General features: G+C 43.2%; 1 protein-coding gene across 6 annotated transcripts in view; it reads left to right on the forward strand.

Moving 5' to 3' along the window:
* Window positions 1-25,109, forward strand: part of SLC8A3 (solute carrier family 8 member A3) — a 204,774-nt gene that overhangs the window by 172,997 nt on the left and 6,668 nt on the right. For 4 of the 6 annotated variants that reach the window (XM_082451591.1, XM_082451590.1, XM_082451593.1 and 1 more), the window contains 2 exons: window positions 16,295-16,398; window positions 21,229-21,246. The exons of 1 other annotated variant lie outside the window; for it this stretch is intronic. In XM_082451591.1, coding sequence (XP_082307717.1) covers window positions 16,295-16,398; window positions 21,229-21,246 — 122 coding nt within the window. The remainder of the gene's footprint in view (window positions 1-16,294; window positions 16,399-21,228; window positions 21,247-25,109) is intronic. One more of the 6 variants, XM_082451594.1, reaches the window with a different exon arrangement.

Genomic DNA, 25,109 nt, shown 5'->3' on the forward strand with positions numbered 1-25,109 from the left:
TGTTCAAATCTGGTATAGTGCAAATTTTGTTCATACTATTTTGCATTTTTACAAACTCAAATCACTTTGGTTCCTATACTTGCTATAAAGTATTGGCAGCAAAATTCTTCAGATTCACATCTTTTGGCTACATTGTTTCTAACAGATATAGATTTATTTCCAGTTTAAGAGAAAAAATACTTACAGTTTGTGCATGATCAAGTATATTTGAAAGATTCAACAACTGCTTTCATCTAATAACTTCTGGCTTTTCATAAAATGCAGACATCCTCATTGAAAAATCTTTTCACGTGGCTGATCATTTTCGTTTTCAGAAAATGTATAAGGGGTCATTGCAAAGTTCAGAATGATCCTTTTCTTTTAAACAAAATTCCTCTAAAACAAATTAGCTACAGTAGACTAAAATTTACCCCAGGATATTTTCCTCAAAACGAAACCAAACCGCAACAAGGACCATCATGCAAGTGGGGCCGAGGGCGCAGTCCCCAGCCAGTGGCAGTGGCTCCGCCTAAGAGGGGACATTTTAGAAATTCAATCTACCACAGCCTCGTCACACACCCACATTCCTTTCAAAAGCCAAATCTTTGAGCCTTTTTTTTTTCCCAAAGGCCTGTTTGAATAAGCTCATTCAGATAGCTACCCATTTTGAGCAAGCAGTAGCATGTGGTAAAATAATTTGTAAATCGATCAGAACTACCTTTTCTCAACGTAACCTCTCTCGAACATGCTGGCAGAAGCTGACACTGTCAGTGGTCAGCTGGAACTGGCTCCTCCCAGTTCATAAGAGCTGATTGTTAAGTGTTTAAGAGTTTTGCAAGCTGGTCGTTCAAACAATTAGTACCTTCAAATTGACTATAGTGGGAGTATTTACACCATGGAAGGCATCACCCCAAATCAGGGCTCCTTTTTTTTTTTTTCCAATGAGCAGGTTTACCAGCATACCACTGGGTGCCGACCTTTCTTTACAGGTCGTCTCCTTGCTCTCCTGTAGCACGCAGAATCCTTTCCACAGCCTTTTTTCTTGCATGGTCATCACCCTACCCACCAGGAAAGGGGCGATAACTCCCTTTTAAATCAGTTCATCTCTTTGATGTAATGGTATGTGGTGGAGTTGAATTCTGCCTCCCCTCCAACGGACTCAGTCCTTTGGACGAACCACCTGTGACAGCCCCAGAACCATTTGGAGTGGGCGCCATCTCCCCCAGGAGACATCTCTCCTCCGGATTCACATATCAGATCTCAGTTGGAAGCTCAGTCTTTAGAGCCACACTGTCTGAGGTCAAATTCCAGCTCTGCCACTCATTTAACTGTGACCTTGGGCTAGTCTCTTAACTTTTGTGGGCTTCTGGTTCCTCATCTATAAAATGGGGATAAAGACAGTACCTACCTACATGGGTTACGGTGAAGACTAACTAAATGAGATGATGTATGCACCTTGCCTGACATGTACCTACCTTATGGGTTTGTTGTGAAGATTGAATTATTTAATATAACTAAAGTGCCAGAATAGAACAGTGCCTGGCATAAAGTAAGCACTATTAAATATTAGTCAATTAATTTGAAACATGGTTTCTAGACTCTTCATCGTCTTAGTCTCCCTGTTCTGGGTGCACTCCAATTTCCCTCTCAAAATGTAGTGCCAGAATGGACCTAACTCCAGCCTTTGGCTGAAATGCTACACTTTGATTCCAGCCCCTCTCTCCCTGGCTGGCAGTAGTTTTTGAGTGGCTGCCTCCTTTTCCCTAAGTTTTTAGTAGAGTCAGAGAGAATTCCCCCAAAAGTACTGGCCCCTAGACCAGCAGCATAGGAATACCAAGGTTACTTGTTAGAAATGCAGACTCTCAGGCCCCACACCAGACCTACCTAATCAGAATTTGCATTTTAACAAGATTCCCAGGGAAAACATATGCACACCAAAGTTTGAGAAGCGCTGTTTTCGGGAACCCTATGCCACACCTATTTTCAAGAGAAAAATCAATGAAAGCATCCTAAGCCTTCTCATGAGATGAGGAGCTTTTTCCCCAGACCTTGGTAGGGGTCGGGGGAGTGTCAGTGTTGGGTTGTCAGGCTGTGATTGGAGGTGGGAGGGCTTTTTCAGCCCTGGTTCAAAGCCAGAAACTTGGCAAGGAAAGAGAGGGGGGCTGCTGGCACCAACTAGAGAGATAAAAAAGAACTAAAAGAAGAACCCAACACGGATGTGAGTCTTCTGAAAGCTCCCACAGAAAGGCTAACAGTTCTGCTGCCAGCTCTGTCCTGCAGCCCCAGGTCAAGGAAGCTTTGAGAGCATTAGGTGGCCTGGGGCAGTCAGGATAAATTTAGAAATGATGAAAAGGAACACTTGTTGATGTGGTGAAGAGTCATTTAGTGGAAATCAGGAGGGAAGAGGTCACCAAGTCAGAGATTCTTTAGAGATTATTTCCAGCAAGGAAGGGCCAAAGGGTTAAGAAGCCAGCTACTCACATCGCAAAGCAGAGGCAGATCCCTTTATTACCTGCCTATGCTGCCTGAATTTAAATGGGAGAATTCTAGGGTTCTTACTGTGGCCACAGCTTGGGAATGGCAGCCAGAGTTTACCCACCCGCTTGTACAAAATAAGCTATAGGAGTAATAGAGCACATATGCCAAAATCCCAACTCTGCTGTTTACTAGCTGTGTGACTCTGGGCAAGTTACTTAACCTCTCTGAACATCTGTTTTCTCATCTTTATTTATTTTTTTTAAACATCTTTATTGGAATATAATTGCTTTACAATGGTGTGTTAGTTTCTGTTTTCTCATCTTTAAACTGGAAGGAATAATACCTAGTTTATATGGCTGAAGTAAGGATGAAGTAAGAAAGTTCTCATGGCGCTGAAGGCAATGTAAATGTATATATTACATTAGATTCCTTCCTTGTGTAAAGTGAAATTCACAAAGTCCTGATTTGGAATTGGGTGTCCTCATATAAAGGAATGTTCTGAGAGGCCAGCCAGGAAGCCCAGAAATGTGTTTCCTAATCCCTTCCAAGTTGCTGGTGGGCGAGCTCCTGGGGGCATCTTTTCCAGGCAGCACAGTTAGGTCTTAGCTGAGAATGCTGCATGCTTTGGCACCTCCTTCCACAGAAGGCTCGGAGGAGAGGCAAGTGCAGGCCTAGAGCCTCTGAAAGCATTACTGGCTCTTAGGAGCAGCTGCTTAGGATGATCTGACCCCATGATCATTTAGTAACTGCCACTGGGCAGAAGGAGGAATTGGGAATAGGAGAGATATGGGGCTCAAAAGCCCTAGCCTAAACCCATGAGTTAGATCCCGGCTTGTTGTTGGAGAGAGCTCCTGAAAACTGGACAAATAGAGTAGGTTAAGTACGCTGAGGTTGTAGTTCAATGACATTTGGGCTTCTGGCCTCTTTGTGCCACTGAGAATGCTTAGTCATTCCACCAAAGTAGCTTTCAGTATATTTTTTTGTTCCTAATGAGTTACATTTTTACTGTGAAAAGGCAGAGTAGATTTATTTCAAGAAGCTTCAGGTTCATGATTAATTTCATGAATTTCAGATTAATTTCATGAAATTAGAAATTTTGTGAATTTCTAATGTGTTAGAAATTCGCCACTAGCAAGTCACTTGGGAAGACATGATTGAGGGCCTCCTCTACACCAGGCACTAGGACTATAGTGGCAAGTAAGAAAGACATGCTCGGAGAGAGGAGAAGATGGCAGAAGAGTAAGATGGGGAGATCACCTTCCTCCCCACAGATACATCAGAAATACATCTACATGTGGAACAACTCCTATAGAACACCCACTGAATGCTGGCAGAAGACCTCAGACCTCCCAAAAGGCAAGAAACTCCCCACGTGCCTGGGTAGGGCAAAAGAAAAAAGAAATAACAGAGACAAAAGAATAGGGATGGGGCCTGCACCAGTGGGAGGGAGCTGTGAAGGAGGAAAGGTTTCCACACACTAGAAAGCCCCTTCCCTGGCGGAGACTGCAGGTGGCAGAGGGGGGAAGCTTCGGAGCCGCGGAGGAGAGCGCAGCCACAGGGGTGCGGAGGGCAAAGCGGAGAGATTCCCGCACGGATGATCAGTGCAGCCCGCCACTGCCAGGGTCCCGTGATCCAGGGACAACTTCCCCGGGAGAACACACCGCGCGCTTCAGGCTGCTGCAACGTCACGCCGGCCTCTGCTGCCGCAGGCTCGCCCCACATTCCGTACCCCTCCCTCCCCCCGGCCTGAGTGAGCCAGAGACCCCGAATCAGCTACTCCTTTAACCCCGTCCTGTCTGAGCAAAGAACAGACGCCCTCAGGCAACCTACATGCAGAGGCGGGTCCAAATCCAAAGCTGAACCCCGGGAGCTGTGCGAACAAAGAAGAGAAAGGGAAATCTCTCCCAGCAGCCTCAGGAGCAACGGATTAAATTCCCACAATCAACTTGATGTACCCTGCATCTGTGGAATACCTGAATAGACAACGAATCATCCCAAATTGAGGAGGAGGACTTAGGGAGCAAGATATATTATTTTTTCCCCTTTTCCTCTTTTAGTGAGTGTGTATGTGTATGCGTCTCTGTGAGATTTGGTCTGTATAGCTTTGCTTTCACCATTTGTCCTAGGGTTCTGTCTGTCCGGTTTCTTTGTTTTTTTTTTCTTTACTTAAAAAAATTTTTTTTCTTAATAATTATTTTTTATTTTAATAACTTTATTTTATTCTAGCTTACTTTATTTTATTTTATCCTCTTTCTTTCTTTCTATTTTTTCTCCCTTTTATTCTGAGCCGTGTGGATGACAGGCTCTTGGTGCTCCAGCCAGGCGTCAGGGTTGTGCCTCTGAGGTGGGAGAGCCAACTTCAGGATACTGGTCCACAAGAGTCCTCCCAGCTCCACGTAATACCAAACGTCGAAAATCTCCCAGAGATCTACACCTCAACACCAAGCCCTAGCTTCACTCAATGACCAGCAAGCTACAGTGCAGGACAGCCTATGCCAAACAACTAGCAAGACAGGAACACAGCCCCATCCATTAGCAGAGAGGCTGCCTAAAATCATAATAAGTCCACAGACACCCCAAAACACACGACCAGACATGGACCTGCCCACCAGAAAGACAAGATCCAGCCTCATCCACCAGAACACAGGCACTAGTCCCCTCCACCAGGAAGCCTACACAACCCACTGAACCAACCTTAGCCACTGGGAACAGAAGCCAAAAACAATGGGAACTATGAACCTGCAGCCTGCGAAAAGGAGACCCCAAACACAGTAAGATAAGCAAAATGAGAAGACAGAAAAACACACAGCAGGTGAAGGAGCAAGGTAAAAACAAACCAGACCTAACAAATGAAGAGGAAATAGGCAGTCTACCTGAAAAACAATTCAGAATAATGATAGTAAAGATGATCCAAAATCTTGGAAATAGAATAGACGAAATGCAAGAAACATTTAACAAGGACCTAGAAGAACTAAAGAGGAAACAAGCAATGATGAACAACACAATAAATGAAATTAAAAATACTCTAGAGGGGATCAATAGCAGAATAACTGAAGCAGAAGAACGGATAAGTGACCTGGAAGATAAAACAGTGGAAATAACTACTGCAGAGCAGAATAAAGAAAAAAGAATGAAAAGAACTGAGGACACTCTCAGAGACCTCTGGGACAACATTAAACGCACCAACAATCGAATTATAGGGGTCCCAGAAGAAGAAGAGAAAAAGAAAGGGACTGAGAAAATATTTGAAGAGATTATAGTTGAAAACTTCCCTAATATGGGAAAGGAAATAGTTAATCAAGTCCTGGAAGCACAGAGAGTCCCATACAGGATAAATCCAAGGAGAAACACGCCAAGACACATATTAATCAAACTATCAAAAATTAAATATAAAGAAAACATATTAAAAGCAGCAAGGGAAAAACAACAAATAGCACAAGAGGGAATCCCCATAAGGTTAACAGCTGATCTTTCAGCAGAAACTCTGCAAGCCAGAAGGGAGTGGCAGGACATATTTAAAGTGATGAAGGAGAAAAACCTACAACCAAGATTACTCTACCCAGCAAGGATCTCATTCAGATGTGATGGAGAAATTAAAACCTTTACAGACAAGCAAAAGCTGAGAGAGTTCAGCACCACCAAACCAGCTTTACAATAAATGTTAAAGGAACTTCTCTAGGCAAGAAACACAAGAGAAGGAAAACACCTACAATAACAAATGCAAAACATTTAAGAAAATGGGAATAGGAACATACATATCGATAATTACATTAAATGTAAATGGATTAAATGCTCCCACCAAAAGACACAGACTGGCTGAATGGATACAAAAACAAGACCCATATATATGCTGTCTACAAGAGACCCACTTCAGACCTTGGGACACATACAGACTGAAAGTGAGGGGATGGAAAAAGATATTCCATGCAAATGGAAATCAAAAGAAAGCTGGAGTAGCAATTCTCATATCAGACAAAATAGACTTTAAAATAAAGACTATTACAAGAGACAAAGAAGGACACTACGTAATGATCAAGGGATCGATCCAAGAAGAAGATATAACAGTTGTAAATATTTATGCACCCAACATAGGAGCACCTCAATACATAAGGCAAATACTAACAGCCATAAAAGGGGAAATTGAGAGTAACACAATCATAGTAGGGGACTTTAACACCCCACTTTCACCAATGGACAGATCATCCAAAATGAAAATAAATAAGGAAACAAAGCTTTAAATGATACATTAAACAAGATGGACTTAATTGATATTATAGGTCATTCCACCCAAAAACAACAGAATACACATTTTTCTCAAGTGCTCATGGAACATTCTCCAGGATAGATCATATCTTGGGTCACAAATCAAGCCTTGGTAAATTTAAGAAAATTGAAATCATATCAACTATCTTTTCCAACCACAATGCTATGAGACTAGATATCAATTACAGGAAAAGATCTGTAAAAAATACAAACACATGGAGGCTATACAATACACTACTTAATAACGAAGTGATCACTGAAGAAGTCAAAGGGGAAATCAAAAAATACCTAGAAACAAATGACAATGGAGACACAATGACCCAAAACCTATGGGATGCAGCAAAAGCAGTTCTAAGAGGGAAGTTTATAGCAATACAGTCCTACCTAAAGAAACAGGAAACATCTCAAATAAACAACCTAATCTTGCATCTAAAGCAATCAGAGAAAGAAGAACAAAAAAACCCCAAAGTTAGCAGAAGGAAAGAAATCATAAAGATCAGATCAGAAATAAATGAAAAAGAAATGAAGGAAACGATAGCAAAGATCAATGAAACTAAAAGCTGGTTCTTTGAGAAGATAAACAAAATTGATAAACCATTAGCCAGACTCATCAAGAAAAAAAGGGAGAAGACTCAAATCAATAAAATTAGAAATGAAAAAGGAGAAGTAACAACTGACACTGCAGAAATACAAATGATCATGAGAGATTACTACAAGCAACTCTACGCCAATAAAATGGACATCCGGGAAGAAATAGACAAATTCTTAGAAATGCACAACCTGCAGAGACTGAACCAGGAAGAAACAGAAAATATGAACAGACCAATTCCAAGCACTGAAATTGAAACTGTGATTATAAATCTTCCAACAAACAAAAGCCCAGGACCAGATGGCTTCACAGGCGAATTCTATCAAACATTTAGAGAAGAGCTAACACCTATCCTTCTCAAACTCTTCCAAAATATTGCAGAGGGAGGAACACTCCCCAACTCAGTCTACGAGGCCACCATCACCCTGATACCAAAACCAGACAAAAATACTACAAAAAAAAAGAAAATTACAGACCAATATCACTGATGAACATAGATGCAAAAATCCTCAACAAAATACTAGCAAACAGAATCCAACAGCACATGAAAAGGATCAAACACCACGATCAAGTGGGATTTATCCCAGGGTTGCAAGGATTCTTCAATATATGCAAATCAATCAATGTGATACACCATATTAACAAATTGAAGAATAAAAACCATATAATCATCTCAATAGATGCAGAGAAAGCTTTTGACAAAATTCAACACCCATTTATGATAAAAGCCCTGCGGAAAGTAGGCATAGAGGGAACTTTCCTCAACATAATAAAGACCATATATGACAAACCCTCAGCCAACATCATCCTCAATGGTGAAAAACTGAAACCATTTCCACTAAGATAAGGAACAAGACAAGGTTGCCCACTCTCACCACTATTATTCAACATAGTTTTGGAAGTTTTAGCCACTGCAATCAGGGAAGAAAAAGAAATAAAAGGAATCCCAATTGGAAAAGAAGAAGTAAAGCTGTCACTGTTTGCAGATGACATGATACTATACATAGAGAATCCTAAAGATGCTACCAGAAAACTACTAGAGCTAATCAATGAATTTGGTAAAGTAGCAGGATACAAAATTAATGCACAGAAATGTCTTTCATTCCTATACAGTAATGATGAAAAATCTGAAAGTGAAATTAAGAAAACACTCCCATTTACCATTGCAACAAAAAGAATAAAATATCTAGGAATAAACCTACCTAGGAGACAAAAGACCTGTATGCAGAAAATTATAAGACACTGATGAAAGAAATTAAAGATGATACAAATAGATGGAGAGATATACCATATTCTTGGATTGGAAGAATCAACATTGTGAAAATGACTCTACTACCCAAAGCAATCTACAGATTCAATGCAATCCCTATCAAACTACCACTGGCATTTTTCACAGAACTAGAACAAAAAATTTCACAATTTGTATGGAAACACAAAAGACCCCGAGCAGCCAAAGCAATCTTGAGAACGAAAAATGGAGCTGGAGGAATCAGGCTCCCTGACTTCAGACTATACTACAAAGCTACAGTAATGAAGACAGTATGGTACTGGCACAAAAACAGAAATATAGATCAATGGAACAGGATAGAAAGCCCAGAGATAAACCCATGCACATATGGTCACCTTATCTTTGAAAAAGCAGGCAAGAATATACAGTGGAGAAAAGGCAGCCTCTTCAATAAGTGGTGCTGGGAAAACTGGACAGGTACATGTAAAAGTATGAAATTAGAACACTCCCTAACACCATACACAAAAATAAACTCAACATGGATTAAAGACCTAAATGTAAGGCCAGACACTATCAAACTCTTAGAGGAAAACATAGGCAGAACACTCTATGACATAAATCACAGCAAGATCCTTTTTGACCCAGCTCCTAGAGAAATGGAAATAAAAACACAAATAAACAAATGGGACTTAATGAAACTTAAAAGCTTTTGCACAGCAAAGGAAACCATAAACAAGACCAAAAGACAACCCTCAGAATGGAAGAAAATATTTGCAAATGAAGCAACGGACAAAGGATTAATCTCCAAAATTTACAAGCAGCTCATGCAGCTCAATAACAAAAAAACAAACAACCCAATCCAAAAATGGGCAGAAGACCTAAATAGACATTTCTCCAAAGAAGATATACAGATTGCCAACAGACACATGAAAGAATGCTCAACATCATTAATCACTAGAGAAATGCAAATCAAAACTACAATGAGATATCATCTCACACCGGTCAGAATGGCCATCATCAAAAAATCTAGAAACAATAAATGCTGGAGATGGTGTGGAGAAAAGGGAACCCTGTTGCACTGTTGGTGGGAATGTAAATTGATACAGCCACTATGGAGAACAGTATGGTGGTTCCTTAAAAAACTAAAAATGGAACTACCATACGACCCAGCAATCCCACTACTGGGCATATACCCTGAGAAAACCATAATTCAAAAAGAGTCATGTACTACAATGTTCATTGCAGCTCTATTTACAATAGCCAGGACATGGAATGAACCTAAATATACATCAACAGATGAATGGGTAAAGAAGATGTGACACATATATACAATGGAATATTACTCAGCCATAAAAAGAAATGAAATTGAGTTATTTGTAGTGAGGTGGATGGAGTTAGAGTCTGTCATATAGAGTGAAGTAAGTCAGAAAGAGAAAAACAAACACAGTATGCTAATACATATATATGGAATCTAAGGGAAAAAAAAAAGGTCATGAAGAAACTAGTTGCAAGTCGGGAATAAAGACACAGACCTACTAGAGTATGGACTTGAGGATATGTGGAGGGGGAAGGGTAAGCTGTGACAAAGTGAGAGAGTGGCATGGACGTATATACACTACCAAACATAAAATGGAAAGCTAGTGGGAAGCAACCGCATAGCACAGGGAGATCAACTCGGTGCTTTGTGACCACCTAGAGGGGTGGGATAGGGAGGGTGGGAGGGAGGGTGATGCAAGAGGGAAGAGATATGGGAACATATGTATATGTATAACTGATTCACTTTGTTATAAAGCAGAAACTAACACACCATTGTAAAGCAATTATACTCCAATAAAGATGTTAAAAAAAACAAAACAACATCAAAAAATAACTACAATCAGCAATATGAAGGCAGCTGAAAAAAAAGAGACATGCTCCCTGTCCTCAGGGAGCTTATACTCTAATGTGGACAGATAGGCTGTAAACAAATAAGTTAATAACCTGCCCAGCTGACTTTGGGCTGTAATCGGTGCACTGAAGGGAATGAGCCGAGGAAATAACATGATGGAACATGATAGAAGGTGACCCAGGGTGGAGAGGTGGGCATGGTGTGGAGGAAAGAGACCCAAAGAGATAACATGGCCATGGAAGGCCACACAGAGGAAGGAATGTTTATGAGGCAACCAAAAGGACGAGGATAAGCATGGACCCAGCACAGGGAACAGCAAAGATGATGCCCTTAGTGGGAAAGGACTTGATTTGAGGAACAGAAAGCCCAGTCTGTCTGGGACTCATGAGCAAGAGGACAACGTGATGAATTAAGTTGGGTTATACAAGATCCTATAGGCAGTGGTAAAGACTTTGTATTTATTACAATTAATGAGGCATGATAGGACCTGGATTTTATTTTCAATAGATAACCCTGGTTGTCATTTAGGGAAGGGATTTAAGGAAGAGGGCAAAGTCAGGAGCAGGAAAACCTCTTAGGAGGCTGTTGTAAAGTCCAAGGAAGAGGTAATGGTGCTTTGATCTAGGTCTTGATAGCAGAATAGGCAAATTAAATGGTTTAGGGTCAGAGGTGGGTGTCGGGCTGGTAATGGGGAGGGATGAGGGAAAGGAAGGATTTGGATGATTTTGGGTTTGGATAGATGATGGTGCCATTGACTGAAATGGGGGAGAACAAGTCTGGAAAGAGAACGCAAGACCTGGCTGGTGACTCTTAATAAATTTAAATGTTCTTGTGGCCTCATGTGTGGCCTGAGCAGAACTACAACTTTCTCGGTTTTCTCCCGGCAAGGTAACACCTTAAGCCCAAACAGATGTGGTGCCTTCCGCACGAGCCATCTCAGGGAGGGAGTCTTACACCGTGCCTCCTCCACGCATGATACCGTCCAGCTGGAGGTTCCACCTAGCTCACCTCAGTTTCTTCTGCCACTACTTAATGCCTGGCCTCATTTCCCTGTCTTCAACTAAGTTGTCAGTGGCTTCTCTCCTTCCGTTTGTCTGTTCACTAAAAAATCAAACAAGCACAAGCCGTGCTGTGTCTGATGTGGGGTGTGTCCAACCCAGAGCTTGTCACTGACAGGGGCACAAAACCAGATTTGGAGAGAATATAAGAGTCTGTCTCCATGCTACCACCTTTAACATGCCAATCCCCTCTAAGAACCCATTTGGGATCTCTCAGCCTGTTTTATCCAATTCTTTCTTGACCTGACATCTATTTCCAGCCTGTGCCACCTCTTGGGTCACCAGTTCTATTGCCTGATTTCCTTTTATTCTCTGACTCAGTGACTGGAGGTGAAAAGATTTCTTTACATATTACTCTCAAACTACCAGACGGGGGTAATATTACTCTTAGTAACGATAGTTGCTATTTATTAAATATTTACAAGGGAACATACACCTTGCCAAGTGCTTTGCGTGCATTTTCTCAATTAAGAACGCTATGAAGAGGTATTAGTATTCCACTTTACAAATGAGAGTTGGCGAGATTTAGCAAGCCGCCCGAGGTCACCCAGCTCACGAGAGGAGGGGGCTGGGTTTGATCCCAGGTCACAGTCTCCCATCCCAATGCCACCGCCCTGGAGGAGGGAAGGCCAAAGTATTGTGGCCTTTCAGAGGCGGGACACTCACACGATCTCTGGTGGCCAGCCAGGTTTTCCTGTGACTGGGGGTAGGTGTAGCAAGTGTGGAGGGTTTGGAGTCTGTTTCTGAAGCACTGGGGTGGCGGGAGCTGGGTGGGTTAGTAACTGCTCTTACATTCACTTCAGGAGCGACGGACCCACATCTGGTTCTACAGGATCGACGGTGTGGCTGACGGAAGCTCTGTAGACATGCAAAGCTCCAACGGTGACTTGGGAAACACGGGAGAGCTGAGAGTTTGTTCCAAGTCAGAATGTAGCAATATTCCTACTTTATACAAAAGAATAAAGGCTGGAGCGGAAGGCCTCAGTCTCCTCAACAAAGGGCAGGCCTCGCTCAGGGCACCCGTGTGCTAAAGGGTGGGTGCCCGTGGGCGGCTGAGCAGGGCTTCTGCGTGGCCCCTTCTTTCCCACCGCTGAGGGGAGACTCAGCTCCATGCCCACCCCCGTCCGGCAATGTCTCACACCCTCTGGGAGAGACCTTAAACGTCTTGTCCGAGGTCTGATCCGGAAATGTCCCCCTCATCAAGCAAAGGCTGGGAGAAGCTCAGGTCCACCTCTGTTTTTAAAGCTCCTAGTAATATATTTCTCTAAAGTAAAGAAATGCAAAACAGGGTTCCTGGCTTGGTTTATAATTTTCAATGTTTAAATTAACAAAACAACTCCTTTTAACATAAAAAAAACAGTATAATTGTGCTAGTCACAAGATCATTGTAGGATTTATGAACTAATCATAATTCAGAGAGCCCTAGAGTTACTGTGATCTAGCCAGTGTATTCCTCTGAATGCAGAAGCTCATTTGGAGATCAGGTCGGTAGTGCTCGATGCCTGCTGTGAATTACCAGAAGGTGTGACTTGAGCCAAATGGCCCTCCTGGCTTCCCTGTGATAGCCACGACCACAGAGAAAGAGACAGGCTCCAACTGCAGCCCCCCACACTCTGCCCTTTCTATAAAATACAACGTTCAAGTCGATATCAGCTGATTTCAAAAGAAAAAAAAATTGTTTTAAATTCCCCCTTGCCCCAGAAGCAAGAGAGAATAAGGAAGCAAATGCTTTAGGAGAACCTGAATGCCTGAACCTTTATATGTATATTATTGCATAGCTCTCACGACTGCCCTGAGATGGTGTAATTTGCGCATTATTCAACCCGTTTGTGTATCAGGGAAATAATTCGTCCAAGGTCACCTAGCATATCCAGGATTAGAACCTAGATCCTTTGACATCAAAGCCTGAGCTCTTTCTAATCTTCCAGTCTGATCACTCCATGAAGCCACACGAAGCCCAGGAGGAGCCCAGTGGGGCTGGAAGGGGGCCTGGGGTGGCCACTCTCCTCTGTGTCCCTACCGTGTTGGGGCAGACTTTGACTTTTCTGGATCTTTTCACTGTTTCTTTCTCTTTCCGTTTCTTATCCTGGCTGGCTGGGCCCCGACTCTGCTCCTTGTTTATGATACTTATTTTTCCATCCACAGCAAAATAATTCACATCAAGGTAATTGATCATGAGGCGTATGAGAAAAACAAGAATTACTTCATTGAGATGATGGGCCCCCGCATGGTGGATATGAGTTTTCAGAAAGGTGTAGTACCCTGTCCTCCACACTAACGTCAACTGTCTCCTCTCCTCTTCTGTTTCCTCCTTTCTCCACTCCTTTTGTCTCCTTCTCTTCCCCTTTCTTCTGCCTCTCTGGTTCACTGTCCCTTGTTTCTTTTCTGTTTCTCTCTTTTCCCCTCTCCCTCTATTCTCTCTGCACCCAGCTCTGTCCTAACACCTGCCAGCCTGTCACATGGTATTGTAAGAGGGATGCTCAAGAGCCCATGGCAATTTTTGTGGGATGGGGAAATGGATATGGGGAAAAAACCGCAAGAGCGAGAAAGAGAAAGAAATAAAAAACCACCAGCCACAGCCCTGAGAGTATCGTATATGAGGCTCTCTGCTTCTCCTGAGTGGTTTAGGATACAAGGAAGAAAAAGATAGTGCAATCCCAGGCAGAAGGGCAGCCCTGGGAAACTGGCCCAGCTCTCAGAATAGAGATCCGTGGGGCAGCTCTTCTCAGGGCTAAGCTGATAATCTCTGGATGTTGACAATCAGTGTATTTGTATTTGGGTTCTGTTTGTGGTTCATCCCATTCCCCAAGACAGGCTTTAGGAGTCATCTTATCTGCCATATCCCTGCCAGCAAGTGTGTTTTTCTCTCCCTGACCTTGATTGAGCTGAAAGTACAGGCTTGAGTTCTAGGTCTAGGTCAAAGACTTACCTGCTGTCTTCTGTCTTCCCTAAGCAGGGCATCTAGGTGTGAAGGCAGTTAGAAGAGTGGGAGAGAGGATTCTGACCTGAGGCGAGGCTTCCCCAAGAAGTCACAGGACTTCTCAGAGTGGACGCAGCTTTTGCCTTTGATTTAAATGGCCCCATACACCCCAGCCTCCAATAGACAGTCAGAAAATCCTCTTCTGGATGGATCATACTGCGGAAGAGGGAGCCGTCAATCATGCTCCTCCAGACCATGCCCATGGTCACAGAGCAAGCACACCCTTCCCATCCCACAGCAGAGTCCCTGCGGTGGAAAGACAGGCCAGGCTCACAGCCCTTAGACAGCCCTAGAGTACCATATCTAGGGCAAGAGAGATTCCCAGAAAATGCTTCTCGACAATCAGTGAGCTTTGTCTTTTGTGCAATGAGCAAGGTGTGGAAAGGTGTCCAAAAAGTGCCCAAAAGGTCACACACACACACACACACACACACACACACACCACAAATGCACAGCAAGTGCTGTGCCCAAAGCACCTTAGATCCACCTACCACTTTGTAGAAAACAAAGCTGAGCCTGTCTTCAGAACGGAACAGCAACATCAGAGGCTCTGAGGAGACTTTTTAGTCTATTGTTTGTTAGCACCTTTTTGCCCTTTAGAGAGCATTTAGGTCCCAGGCCAAAAAGGAAGAAAAAAAAAAGAGAGAGAGAGAGAGAAAGAGAAAAAGAAAAGAAAAAACCCCACAAAAATAAAACAAACAAACCCAAAAATAAAAGCAGAAAATAACAATTAGGGCTCACTATTAGGACCCGTTGACACCACCGTGGTTCCGTGAAGGAACAGGAGAAGCCACACAGGGAGACCCAGGCCCACATGGCAACTTCGCCAAAGACAATGGACCTGAGCCAGCCTCAGGCCAGTCTCTGGAAGGAAGTGATTTTCGAGAAAACTTTGCTTCCCTGTATGATTTGGTTTTATTAAAAGACACTGTGCTTTGTTGAGATACCGAGAAATGAACAGAAACCTCCATTATCATGTCCACCAGACCCTTGGTAATCAGCATGTAAGCCAGCTTTGGTACACATCACTGCTATATGATAGAAGTCCGAAGATGATTTAGAATTGATGATTTACATCATTTTTACCACATTTTTCAGGAGTGCATCAGCTGTAAATATTAAAGGAATACTACATCCTATTGTGGTTAATACATATTTATTTTACTTCCCACCACTGAAGCCCTGTGAGATAAAGAATGAGAAAGATAATAGAATTCTGCCTTCTTTCCTTCCCTTCTCTCTCTCTCTCTCTCTCTGGTTTCCCTGCCTCATAAATACTTTCAAGATTTTCCTTATGAGGCCCACATAAGAAGTGGGTATAGACACAAGGAAGGGAAACAAGCCCCTAGATAGATACTGTTGACATATTTCCTGTTGTAGAAAAGCCCTGGGTCACCCCCGATGGGCCAGCAGTTCACCTATTGCCCAAAGAAATGCCAATTACCATGTGACACCCAAAAGAATGTGCTGCCCAACTCACTTCCTACTAACCATCAGCAGGATCGAAAATGACTCCTCCCCACCATCAGCCCCCTTTTTCCTTCCCATTTCCCTCCTGTCCTCCTGGATCCCTTCCTTTGCCAACTTTTCCTTGCCTCCTGGCTCCCTTTCCCTCTCACCTGTAAGGACAACTATGACCAAGGAGATAAGAAAAGCTAAGACCATTTTTGACACAAGAGCAATACAATCCACCAAGTCCTGTCAAAAGCCACCATGGCAGCGCTGGGCTGCATGTGCCAGGAGTGATGGGGAATGATTTTAAAGGCTGGGCTCCGGGTGACCAACCAATCTACCGACCCAGTCGACACTCTCTCTCTTGTTGTCCCTACAGGAAAACCGTAAGGGTTAAAATAGTAGATGAGGAGGAATACGAAAGGCAAGAGAATTTCTTCATTGTCCTTGGTGAACCGAAATGGATGGAACGTGGACTATCAGGTGTGAGATTCTTAAAAACAAAACAAAATAAAACAACGAAAGAAAAAATTTAAACAAGTTGAAAAGCAACAACAACAAAAAGCAACTATGTTTTTTCCTCCCCCCTTTTCTTTCCTTTTCCTCCTTCCTCCTTTTGACCAATGGACTTTTTTATTCTTTTCCCCCCTGTACTCTCGCTCTTACCCTGTTTCGGTATCATTTCTGCCTTCTTAGCCATAGCTTTTTTCCACGTCCTCCTTTTTCACCTTTTGGACACACTACAGCCTCAACCCCTCATGACCCTGATGAGTTACTTCTGCCTTGTGCTCCAGTTATCCGATTACCAATGTCCCCTGCACTCCCCACCCTCACAGCCCCCCACCATACCCACAGAGTCACCTGTAAATGTGCAAACTCCTTGGTGGGTGGGGAGGAGAAGATAAAGAAAGGAATGTAATGTGATGCATGCCTCTGCCCCTTCCCTGCCTTGTTCCCCTTCCACCCCTCACTCTCTAGCCTGGATTGAATGGGGGAGGGTCTGGGATGGGGGCTGGAGTCCGTGTTGCCATGATGCTTTGAGTCTTCTGCTGCATCTCCCAACCTCCGTTGAGTGCTTGGCAGGTTATTCACTTGCAGAGTGGCCCATGGGCCCCTTTGTCCTTCATGGAGGTAAGTGTTTTATCTGGCTATTTCACAGTTGGGTAGAGCAAAACATGGAAAGGTATACCAATTGTCAGAGGCCACGCTTCTGAGAGCTCTCTGAGAGAAAGCTGCCTTCTGAGGTAGTCGTGCAATCTGGAATCCTGAGCTGTTCATCCTTCCCTTGACATCCCAACCCAGGATCACTCTACCTCTGTTCTAGCCCAAGGTAGGGTACTTTATTCAGACTACTTTAGGATAATGCAGTCCCAAAAGCAGAAAATTGAGTCTGCAAAAGGAAAGTGGTTAACTCCAGGTATGGAAATCTCCTTAGCCGGAGGGTCCTGGAAGAGGATTGACATTGGGCAGGCCCAGAGTATGGTCTTACAGGTTTTCCAATGGAAGGGACTCCAATAGATGGGCATGCTTGGTGTTGATCTCTGAGAAACAGGTGTTGGACGGTTCACAGAAGCCTGCCTTGGCTTGACATCTGCAAATGAGCGTATCACCCAGGTCTCGAGATAACCCTCATCCCACACCAGAGACGTGGCCTCCTCTCCTCCTTTCCTCAGGCCCTGCATCTTGGGATACCTGCCTAAGGGACTGATTACATTGCAACCAAGGTAGTAGTAAGGAAAGATTTCTTCCCTTGAAGAAAATGATTAGAAGCTACGACTTTGAAAGTGTTGGAGGAATATATGTGGGTAAGAGTCCTCTTGGGAAATACCAAGAGGAGGTCATTCACACTCCCCTTCAGGAGAGATGTGCTGCTGGAGCCTCATGAAGGATAGAACGGTGAGACCTACTTGTTTGTCAAAAAAGGTGATGATTCTGCAGCTACTTCATAGTCACGTGACAAAGGGCAGCATGAAGCCTTTCACTCAAGGACAAATCTAAGAGATTCGGTCACTATGCTCCGAAAGGCTCATGCCCAGGTCTTCTTCTCAGACACGAATGATTGTTCAGTTCTCCTTGTCTTCTGGGGACTCTCTCTGCAGACCTGACCAGTTCTGTGCCCACACTGGTTTTACACCTGGTGTTGGAGAGGCAGAAGCCCTCTCTGCCTTCCATTATTCATCCTTTTGTTGGCCACCTAATAAGATGTTGCCATGAGTCTGATGGCCAAAGAGTGCTGGAAGAAAAGAGAAAATCTCCAGTTCCCTTGCTTCCCAGATTGTGTTTCCGCCACCCAGAATATTTTCAGAAATTGTCTCAACACCTGCCCTACTTCATTCTCATCTCCCTTGTGCATTTAATGCACATCTTCATGATTGGATGGGCGTAGCAGACACCTAAGGCCATTGTAAACTAGCGTCATCAATTTCCACAGTCCCAGCTACTTACATGCAAATGAAAGCAGGAAAAAGGATTGCACAGGGTAGCTGAAAAGAAGGCAGTCTTCTCCAGACAAGAAGAATGGGTTGGAAGTCCATCTCTGACTTTATTCTCCAGTAAAGAGACTCTTCTTTTCTGCTTCCCCAATAAGCCCCATTCAACAACTGGACAGAGAGTGACCTAAAATAAACCTTGCGGTCTTCAAGAGACTTGGCCAAACATGAATGCCTATGGCTACTCCTCATTTGAGGACCCCTTTTTACTGCATTGGATTTTCTGTCCAAGGAGATGTCAGCAGAGTCCTGGTGGAGCCCAGTCCTGGGGGAGGGAGTAGGTGAGAAGGTAAGGATTTTATCGAGCTATTGGTGTGATATGCCTCCAGATCTTCCCAGTAACCAAGATGCCAAGATGGAAGGTGCCAATAGGAAAGGTGTCAGTCTTCTGTCACTTTCTATTGTCTATAGGGTTCATTTTCAGTTTCTTCAGATCTTCTCATATTTTGGCATTAGAGCACAAGTTGATAGGTCATAGAACTTGATTGTCTCGATTCAGAGTCAAATGAAACCCCATCCTGATTTCCAGAATGTCCTGCTGTTCTCAAAGTGAGAAACAACACAGCGGAAATTGCTTTACATTATCACTGCTGCATGGGAGAGTCTTAGGCATTCAGAACAGCATAGTATAGTGTGTGCATGGTCAAAATGACAATCACATTACAAAAAAAAGTAAAGGACTATATTTGAAATAGGAGATTCTATTCTTGGCAAACAAAACAGACTTCAGAGGTGAGATTAAATGCTCTGGACAAGTTGGGGGAGGGAATAAGGGAGGATGAATAGGAAACACAGTTGCCTTGGAGTAGAGGAAGCCCTGAGGTCTAACAGTGGACAGCTGAGAGCAACTCTGAGCAGCATGGTCAAGGCTGTCAGGCCTGGGCCTGGACATTGGAAGCCTCAGGTGGGAAAGGAAAGCTCTCTCCCCCAGGAATGGGGCCTGTTTGCGCCCCCTCTTACCACATCCATGGGCTCACCCTAACAAGCTGCCCAAATGCTTCCAAATACTCAGAGCTATGCTGTTTCCTGCTTGTCCCTGGGATGTCTGAGCAGGGATAAATGACTCTCACCTGACCCTGGGGATCAATGCAGGGGAAAGTTCAGCTCCAGCTTCTCTCATCAGCAACAGCAGGAAAAACACCCTGGAGATATCATGTCACTCAGAGTTGGTCTACCTAGATCTCGCTGACCCATCCATAACTGCTAAGTGGAAAGTCTCAGATTCGTGTAGACGTGACAGCAAATGGTGCAGGTCAGCTGACTTAAAGCCCTCTCATAGTGCTAAAGATGATCCTGGTGTTGGGAGGGATGTCTGAGTAAAAACCAGGGCAGCAGGGACCTTTCTGGAAGAGCTGCCCCTTGTCTGGCCTCCCTGGATACACTAATGTGTTTGGATCTCTAGTTTCTGCTGGAACCTGGGGGGCAGGAGGGGCTGTTCTGTCCAGATGCATAGAAGGAGCAGAATGAACAAGCTCTCTTGCTATCTATCGTCTATCTATCTATCTATCTATCTATCTATCTATCTATCTATCTATCTATCATCTCAGTGTAGTAAGGAGATCCATTGATCCATTACCCCTTGGAATTCCATATGGGAGAATCCAGAAAAAGTCACCTGCTGTTCTCCCTGCTTATGTACCATAAAGATTCTGGATCCATATGTGTTTTCAGTGGCTGTGAATATGGGATTACAGACCTGAGTGGCATTCTTAGAGATTTTTAGAAAAAACAATCTACAGACACTTTCCCCCACCCCCTGCCCCACTCCTTCCTCAGCAATCTCCCTCAGTCGCCAGCTGCACCAGGAATATGTAACAGGATGTTCCCAGGCTTTTATTTGACAAGAGCCAGGGAGTGAGGTACCGTACTAAGACACCATCAAGGTGAAAATGTGGTATGTTACAAGAATTTTTTAATTTTTGGATCTTGAAATCTAAGAGAGTTTAGCATAAGTGAAAACTCAGGGGCTAAGGATGACCTGTGCTGGGTACATCTTTAACCAAACCATGGTTCCCAGGCCATGCAGGGACCTTGTATTTGTCATCTCCATCTACCAATAGCTTTCAGTATGACAGTCTCCCTGGTCCAGAATATCTGGACTCTGACTTGGCCTGTCCTTTCTGAAACAAAACACCATCCAGAGATGCAACTCCACAGGATCTATGAAAAATACAATTGCCAAAATAGGTGACCAACTGTAAATCTCTAATGAGCATCTACTAATTACAATGACTCTACAATTGACTTTGCAGTGACCTTGTAGGCACAGATGATACAAAATGGGAGGAGTCCATGGCCTCCAACCTCCAGGCTATCTCTCTAAAATGACACACTATTCAAGGAAAACATTTTGCAGGATTTACCTTTTCACAAGGTCATTCTTTTAGGGGTACTCAAAGTTGGGTCAGGGTTGCAACCTATACAGTTTGCAAGATAACTGGATTCTCACTCCTTTACAGAATGGATGTGATAACCTGATCCCTTAGAAGACCACAAATGACCAACTCTGTCTCTTCACCACCCACTTGGTTCCCCCATCCTCATTCCTCTATCCCTGGCCCTCAGAGTTGCAGGGAAGGTGTGGGGGAAATTTGCAGCTGCAGGCCCCTGGTGCTCAGCAGTCGCTCCAGGAGTTCACACCTCTTGCTGCAGCTGCACATGCTCCAATTGCTGCCTTTTGCATGTGGCTGCAGTGTTCTCATCTGCTAAGCTCACTGCTTTCCTTGTGCTACTGCAACCACAAAGCCTGGGGACACTTTTAAGATGGGACCTTAATGCTCTTTCCTTTTCTTTCTTCCCCTGTCTGGTACCCATTTGCAAACAGCGCTCCTGTTGTCTCCAGGTAAGGGGAGTCTTTCCCCCTTTTTCTGCTTCTTGCCAGTGCCATTATTTAGTTTAAGACCAATGTCCTTTGATTTATTTACTAGGAACTGTGGGCCCAACTTAACCTAACAAGTTCCCCTAAGGACTTGGAGATATTTCCCCACCTGAAGTAATTGTGAGGAGGTAGACAATTCCTTGAGCACCATTTCAGTGGATGTGGGTAAAGGCATAGCTGGTCCTCTCTGAGACCAGGAAGAGAATTGAAACTTACCAAAGAAATGGTGGGTCATAGACTTCCCCTGAGTCTTAATTCCTCTGTCATCTCATGTTGTGGGGCAAGAGAGGATGAGAGTCAGAGCTGACACTCCTAATAGGATCATGATGGGATGAGAAAGAAAATACTTTGATCTTGAGGGGTCCAGGGGTAAATAATCAGGAGCTGCTGTGAGAACATAAAAAGCAATTTTTAAGGAATCTGGAATTTTATTGATCCTGAAGAGCTTCCATTTCATCACAGCAGAGACCTAAATTTCTAGAACTTTGGTTCATTTGTCATTGATCCTTGAAGTCACATGTGCCATGAACAACAAGAAGAATTAGAATATTATGGGGGGGTTGTGAGGGGGCCAATGATCTGGTTGGATATAGAAATTGGGGGGAATTTATTTTGGAGATATTCTCACACAGAGTCTAGAGCCTGTTGTAGGAAACACATCTACTTTGAGAGTACGCTTGCATCAGTGGAATCAAATCATAGACAATGTCCAACTTTGTGAGCAGTTAGGAAAGCATTTCCAGCATATCGGCAATACTGTAACTCTTGGTGCAGGCAGAGTGAGCTATACAAGATGTCTCAACATATGTTAAAATAACATTTTATACTTCATCAGTTCTTTGAATGTATAAAAATTTTAAGGTCATTTGAGAGGCAAACCATCTTACAGAATTCATTGGTACTCAGTCACCATAGGCTGTATGCTGAGTTTGAGAAAGGGGCAGTGTACATAGTAAGGACATTTACCTCCTTGGAGTCTCAAACCAAAATAAAAAATATAAGTAGGTAAACCCCTACATTTCCCCTTTATGGAAAAAAATTACTCCAGCTTCCCTGGCCTCTTGCTTCCTCTTATATCAATAGGATAATGACTATCTCCGGCCCCGTATATTCCACTCTTCTCCCAGGGTTTTAATGTCAGAGTATTGGGTGTTCTCCACTTCACTCATCTTCTCGCCTGAGGAGGCATTTGGGCTTTTTTGTTCCAACTCTTGCCTCTACCCCCCCCACCAGCCACACACATATGCACACACCAAAAGTTGTGATTTAATTTAAGCTTCATTATACTTTTAACACATTGGCACAGATACTAGTAGAAGCTAAAACAGGAAAAGAAGGTGTCATTTCCTAGATCTTTCAATCTGTAAACCTGCAATTTAGGAGCCCTTGGTTAGACTTTAAATTCACTGGAAATCTCAACTCCTTGTTTGGATTTTCCCATGTGGCCAAGCAAACATGATTCACAATGCCTGGTGATGAAAGATGGAGAGAAAATATGTTCAATCTGAACTACACCACCAAGCTCAGGGATCTGGGAGTTAGAGCACTGTCTGCACCACCCCATTTCTTTCTGAGGATGTCTGTAGAACATTCATGGCAATCTATTCCAGTCTTACCTGGCAAGCTCCTTTCTCTTCCAATATCTGTTTAATCTTCTATCCTATTAATAGTCTCATTCTCTCTTTTTCCCCTTCCTCCTCCTTCTCCTAGATCTGAGAGTTTGTTTAGTCAGTCTGAATATCAAGATCACCTGTCATTTATTCTCTACACTTGAAATTCAGAGGAGTTACATAAACAAGTGATCAGAATAATTATGGTCTTTTAGGTTTGAGACTTATGACTCTCTCAAGAAATTAACTATTTGAATGTAAAGGAATGATAATTACAGAAGTAGAAAAAGGCAGGAATTGATACCAAACCCAGATACTAAATCAGAGTTGATTTAAAGACATGTGAATCAATCAATTAACAGATATATATAGAGAGAGCGAGAGAGTACCTCTGTGGGGTACTGTGGGGCTGTGGGAGATCCAAAGATAGAGGATTGGTTATTTGTCAAAGAGATTTCTGCAGAGAGCTAGAAGGAAAAACTGACTGTCACCACAGGGGTGGACAGGTCAGTAGCTAGATCAATATCCTGCCAGATGGATATAGTGCTAGATTGATAGCTAGACAAGGGGTTAGACAGGTACATTTATAAGTCACTGGAGAGCTCATTACATTGGTATAAAGTTCTTGTGGCACATGTAAAATATGACAAGGGGGAATTGGAGAGGGAGGAGTGGAATAACACTGTCACTACTAGGATAGGCATTGTGATATGGTGCCAAAAGCTACAGGTAGAGGAAAAGAGTACCCATGCTTTTAAAGAATCTATGTATACATCTTTTTCCAAAGACTTTTATTCAGAGTGGCTTGCAGTCTGGCTTCTAGGATCACTGACTTCATAGCCAGACTTATATTCAGAATTAACTAATAAGAGGCTCATATGGACTAAATGAAGTCAGGCTGCTAGGGGGTGTCTGCATAGAAATGTCCAGGAGGACATTGATCGTTGAGAAATAATTGTTTCCTAAAGTGGTCACCAACACTAAAGGGAGGACAGCACCACGGACAGCTCCCCCAATGTTTTGGGATTGCCTTCTGTGTTTGGTGCCAGAAGCACTGAGTAAAACAGCCAGCTCAGGAATCCTCCGCATACTCTTACCAGTTTCATTCAAGACAACTCAGAAATTCTTATATAAAACAGACTCTCTGCTTGGCTTATAATCTTTCCAGTGAATTCTTTTCCTTGCAACCTCGAGAGCTCAAGTCTCACCCCTCCCCATGCTTCACAAATACCCAAGATAAAAAGAAGAGAAGACCTTTTGGCCTCTGACCCATTTCGTCCTTGAGATTATTCAAGGACTAGAGAATTCCCCTAGGAGATTCACTGTGTGGAATGAAAGCAATTAAAGAGCCAAATAAAAGAATTAATTGCATGTAAGAATGTGGACTCGGCTGGAAAGATGTTTAAACGAGCTCTGAAAGAAACAGGATGCCAAGAGCAATTTTCTAATCAAAGGGGAATAAAAAGACTCAATCTCTAGTCCACTTTAATCTAGAAAACGCGTCTTCATGGTGAAGTGGTCTTTAAATGGACTCACCAGCTGAAGTGCAAAAAATTTCTAACTGTTCAGCATGAGAAGGGACCACCGATAAATGAGTTAAGATGCTGAGGGGTGACAGGGAATGCCTCAAAAGGAAATAGAGGAAGAGCTTTCTTTTGTTTTGTTTTTGAACAAGTATTTGTGTTTCAGAAGAAATGTGCCTGGTTCCTTAGAAATCCTGGGGATCTTTCATTTGGAAATCATGAAGTTTGGGGGGAAATCTTCCAAGTTTCTCATGGTGAGGATAATATTCACTAGTATGAAATGTAGATATTCCTGGAAACATCCCTTCTTCCTCCTTTATAGAGGAGAACACTCCCAAGAGTGTTGGAGACAGATGTTAATGGGAACCAGTGGACATTCCCTTTGGGTGAAAATGTGCTTCTGACCCCCAAGAACTCTTACATGAAGTAGTTGACCAGTCATGCCCAACAGTTCAAAATTGTTAAAGGTCAAGAGATTTGGCTTTTGTTCCCAGCTCTTCAATATCTCACCAAATGTCTTGGGACTTCACTTGGTGCTATTTCTCAGAAGATCCTTGGGTCAGATTGCCCACCCAGGTATAAAATCAAAAGAAGAATGTTTAGCACAGGCCTGCAAGGAACACTCTCATGGTCTGATGATCATAAAGTGTTTAGCACCTTATAGAAAAAGGCACTAAAAAGTACGCAAGATCCT

The sequence above is a fragment of the Balaenoptera physalus genome, assembly GCF_965194825.1.
Source record: "Balaenoptera physalus genome assembly, chromosome: 2".
NCBI lineage: Eukaryota > Metazoa > Chordata > Mammalia > Artiodactyla > Balaenopteridae > Balaenoptera > Balaenoptera physalus.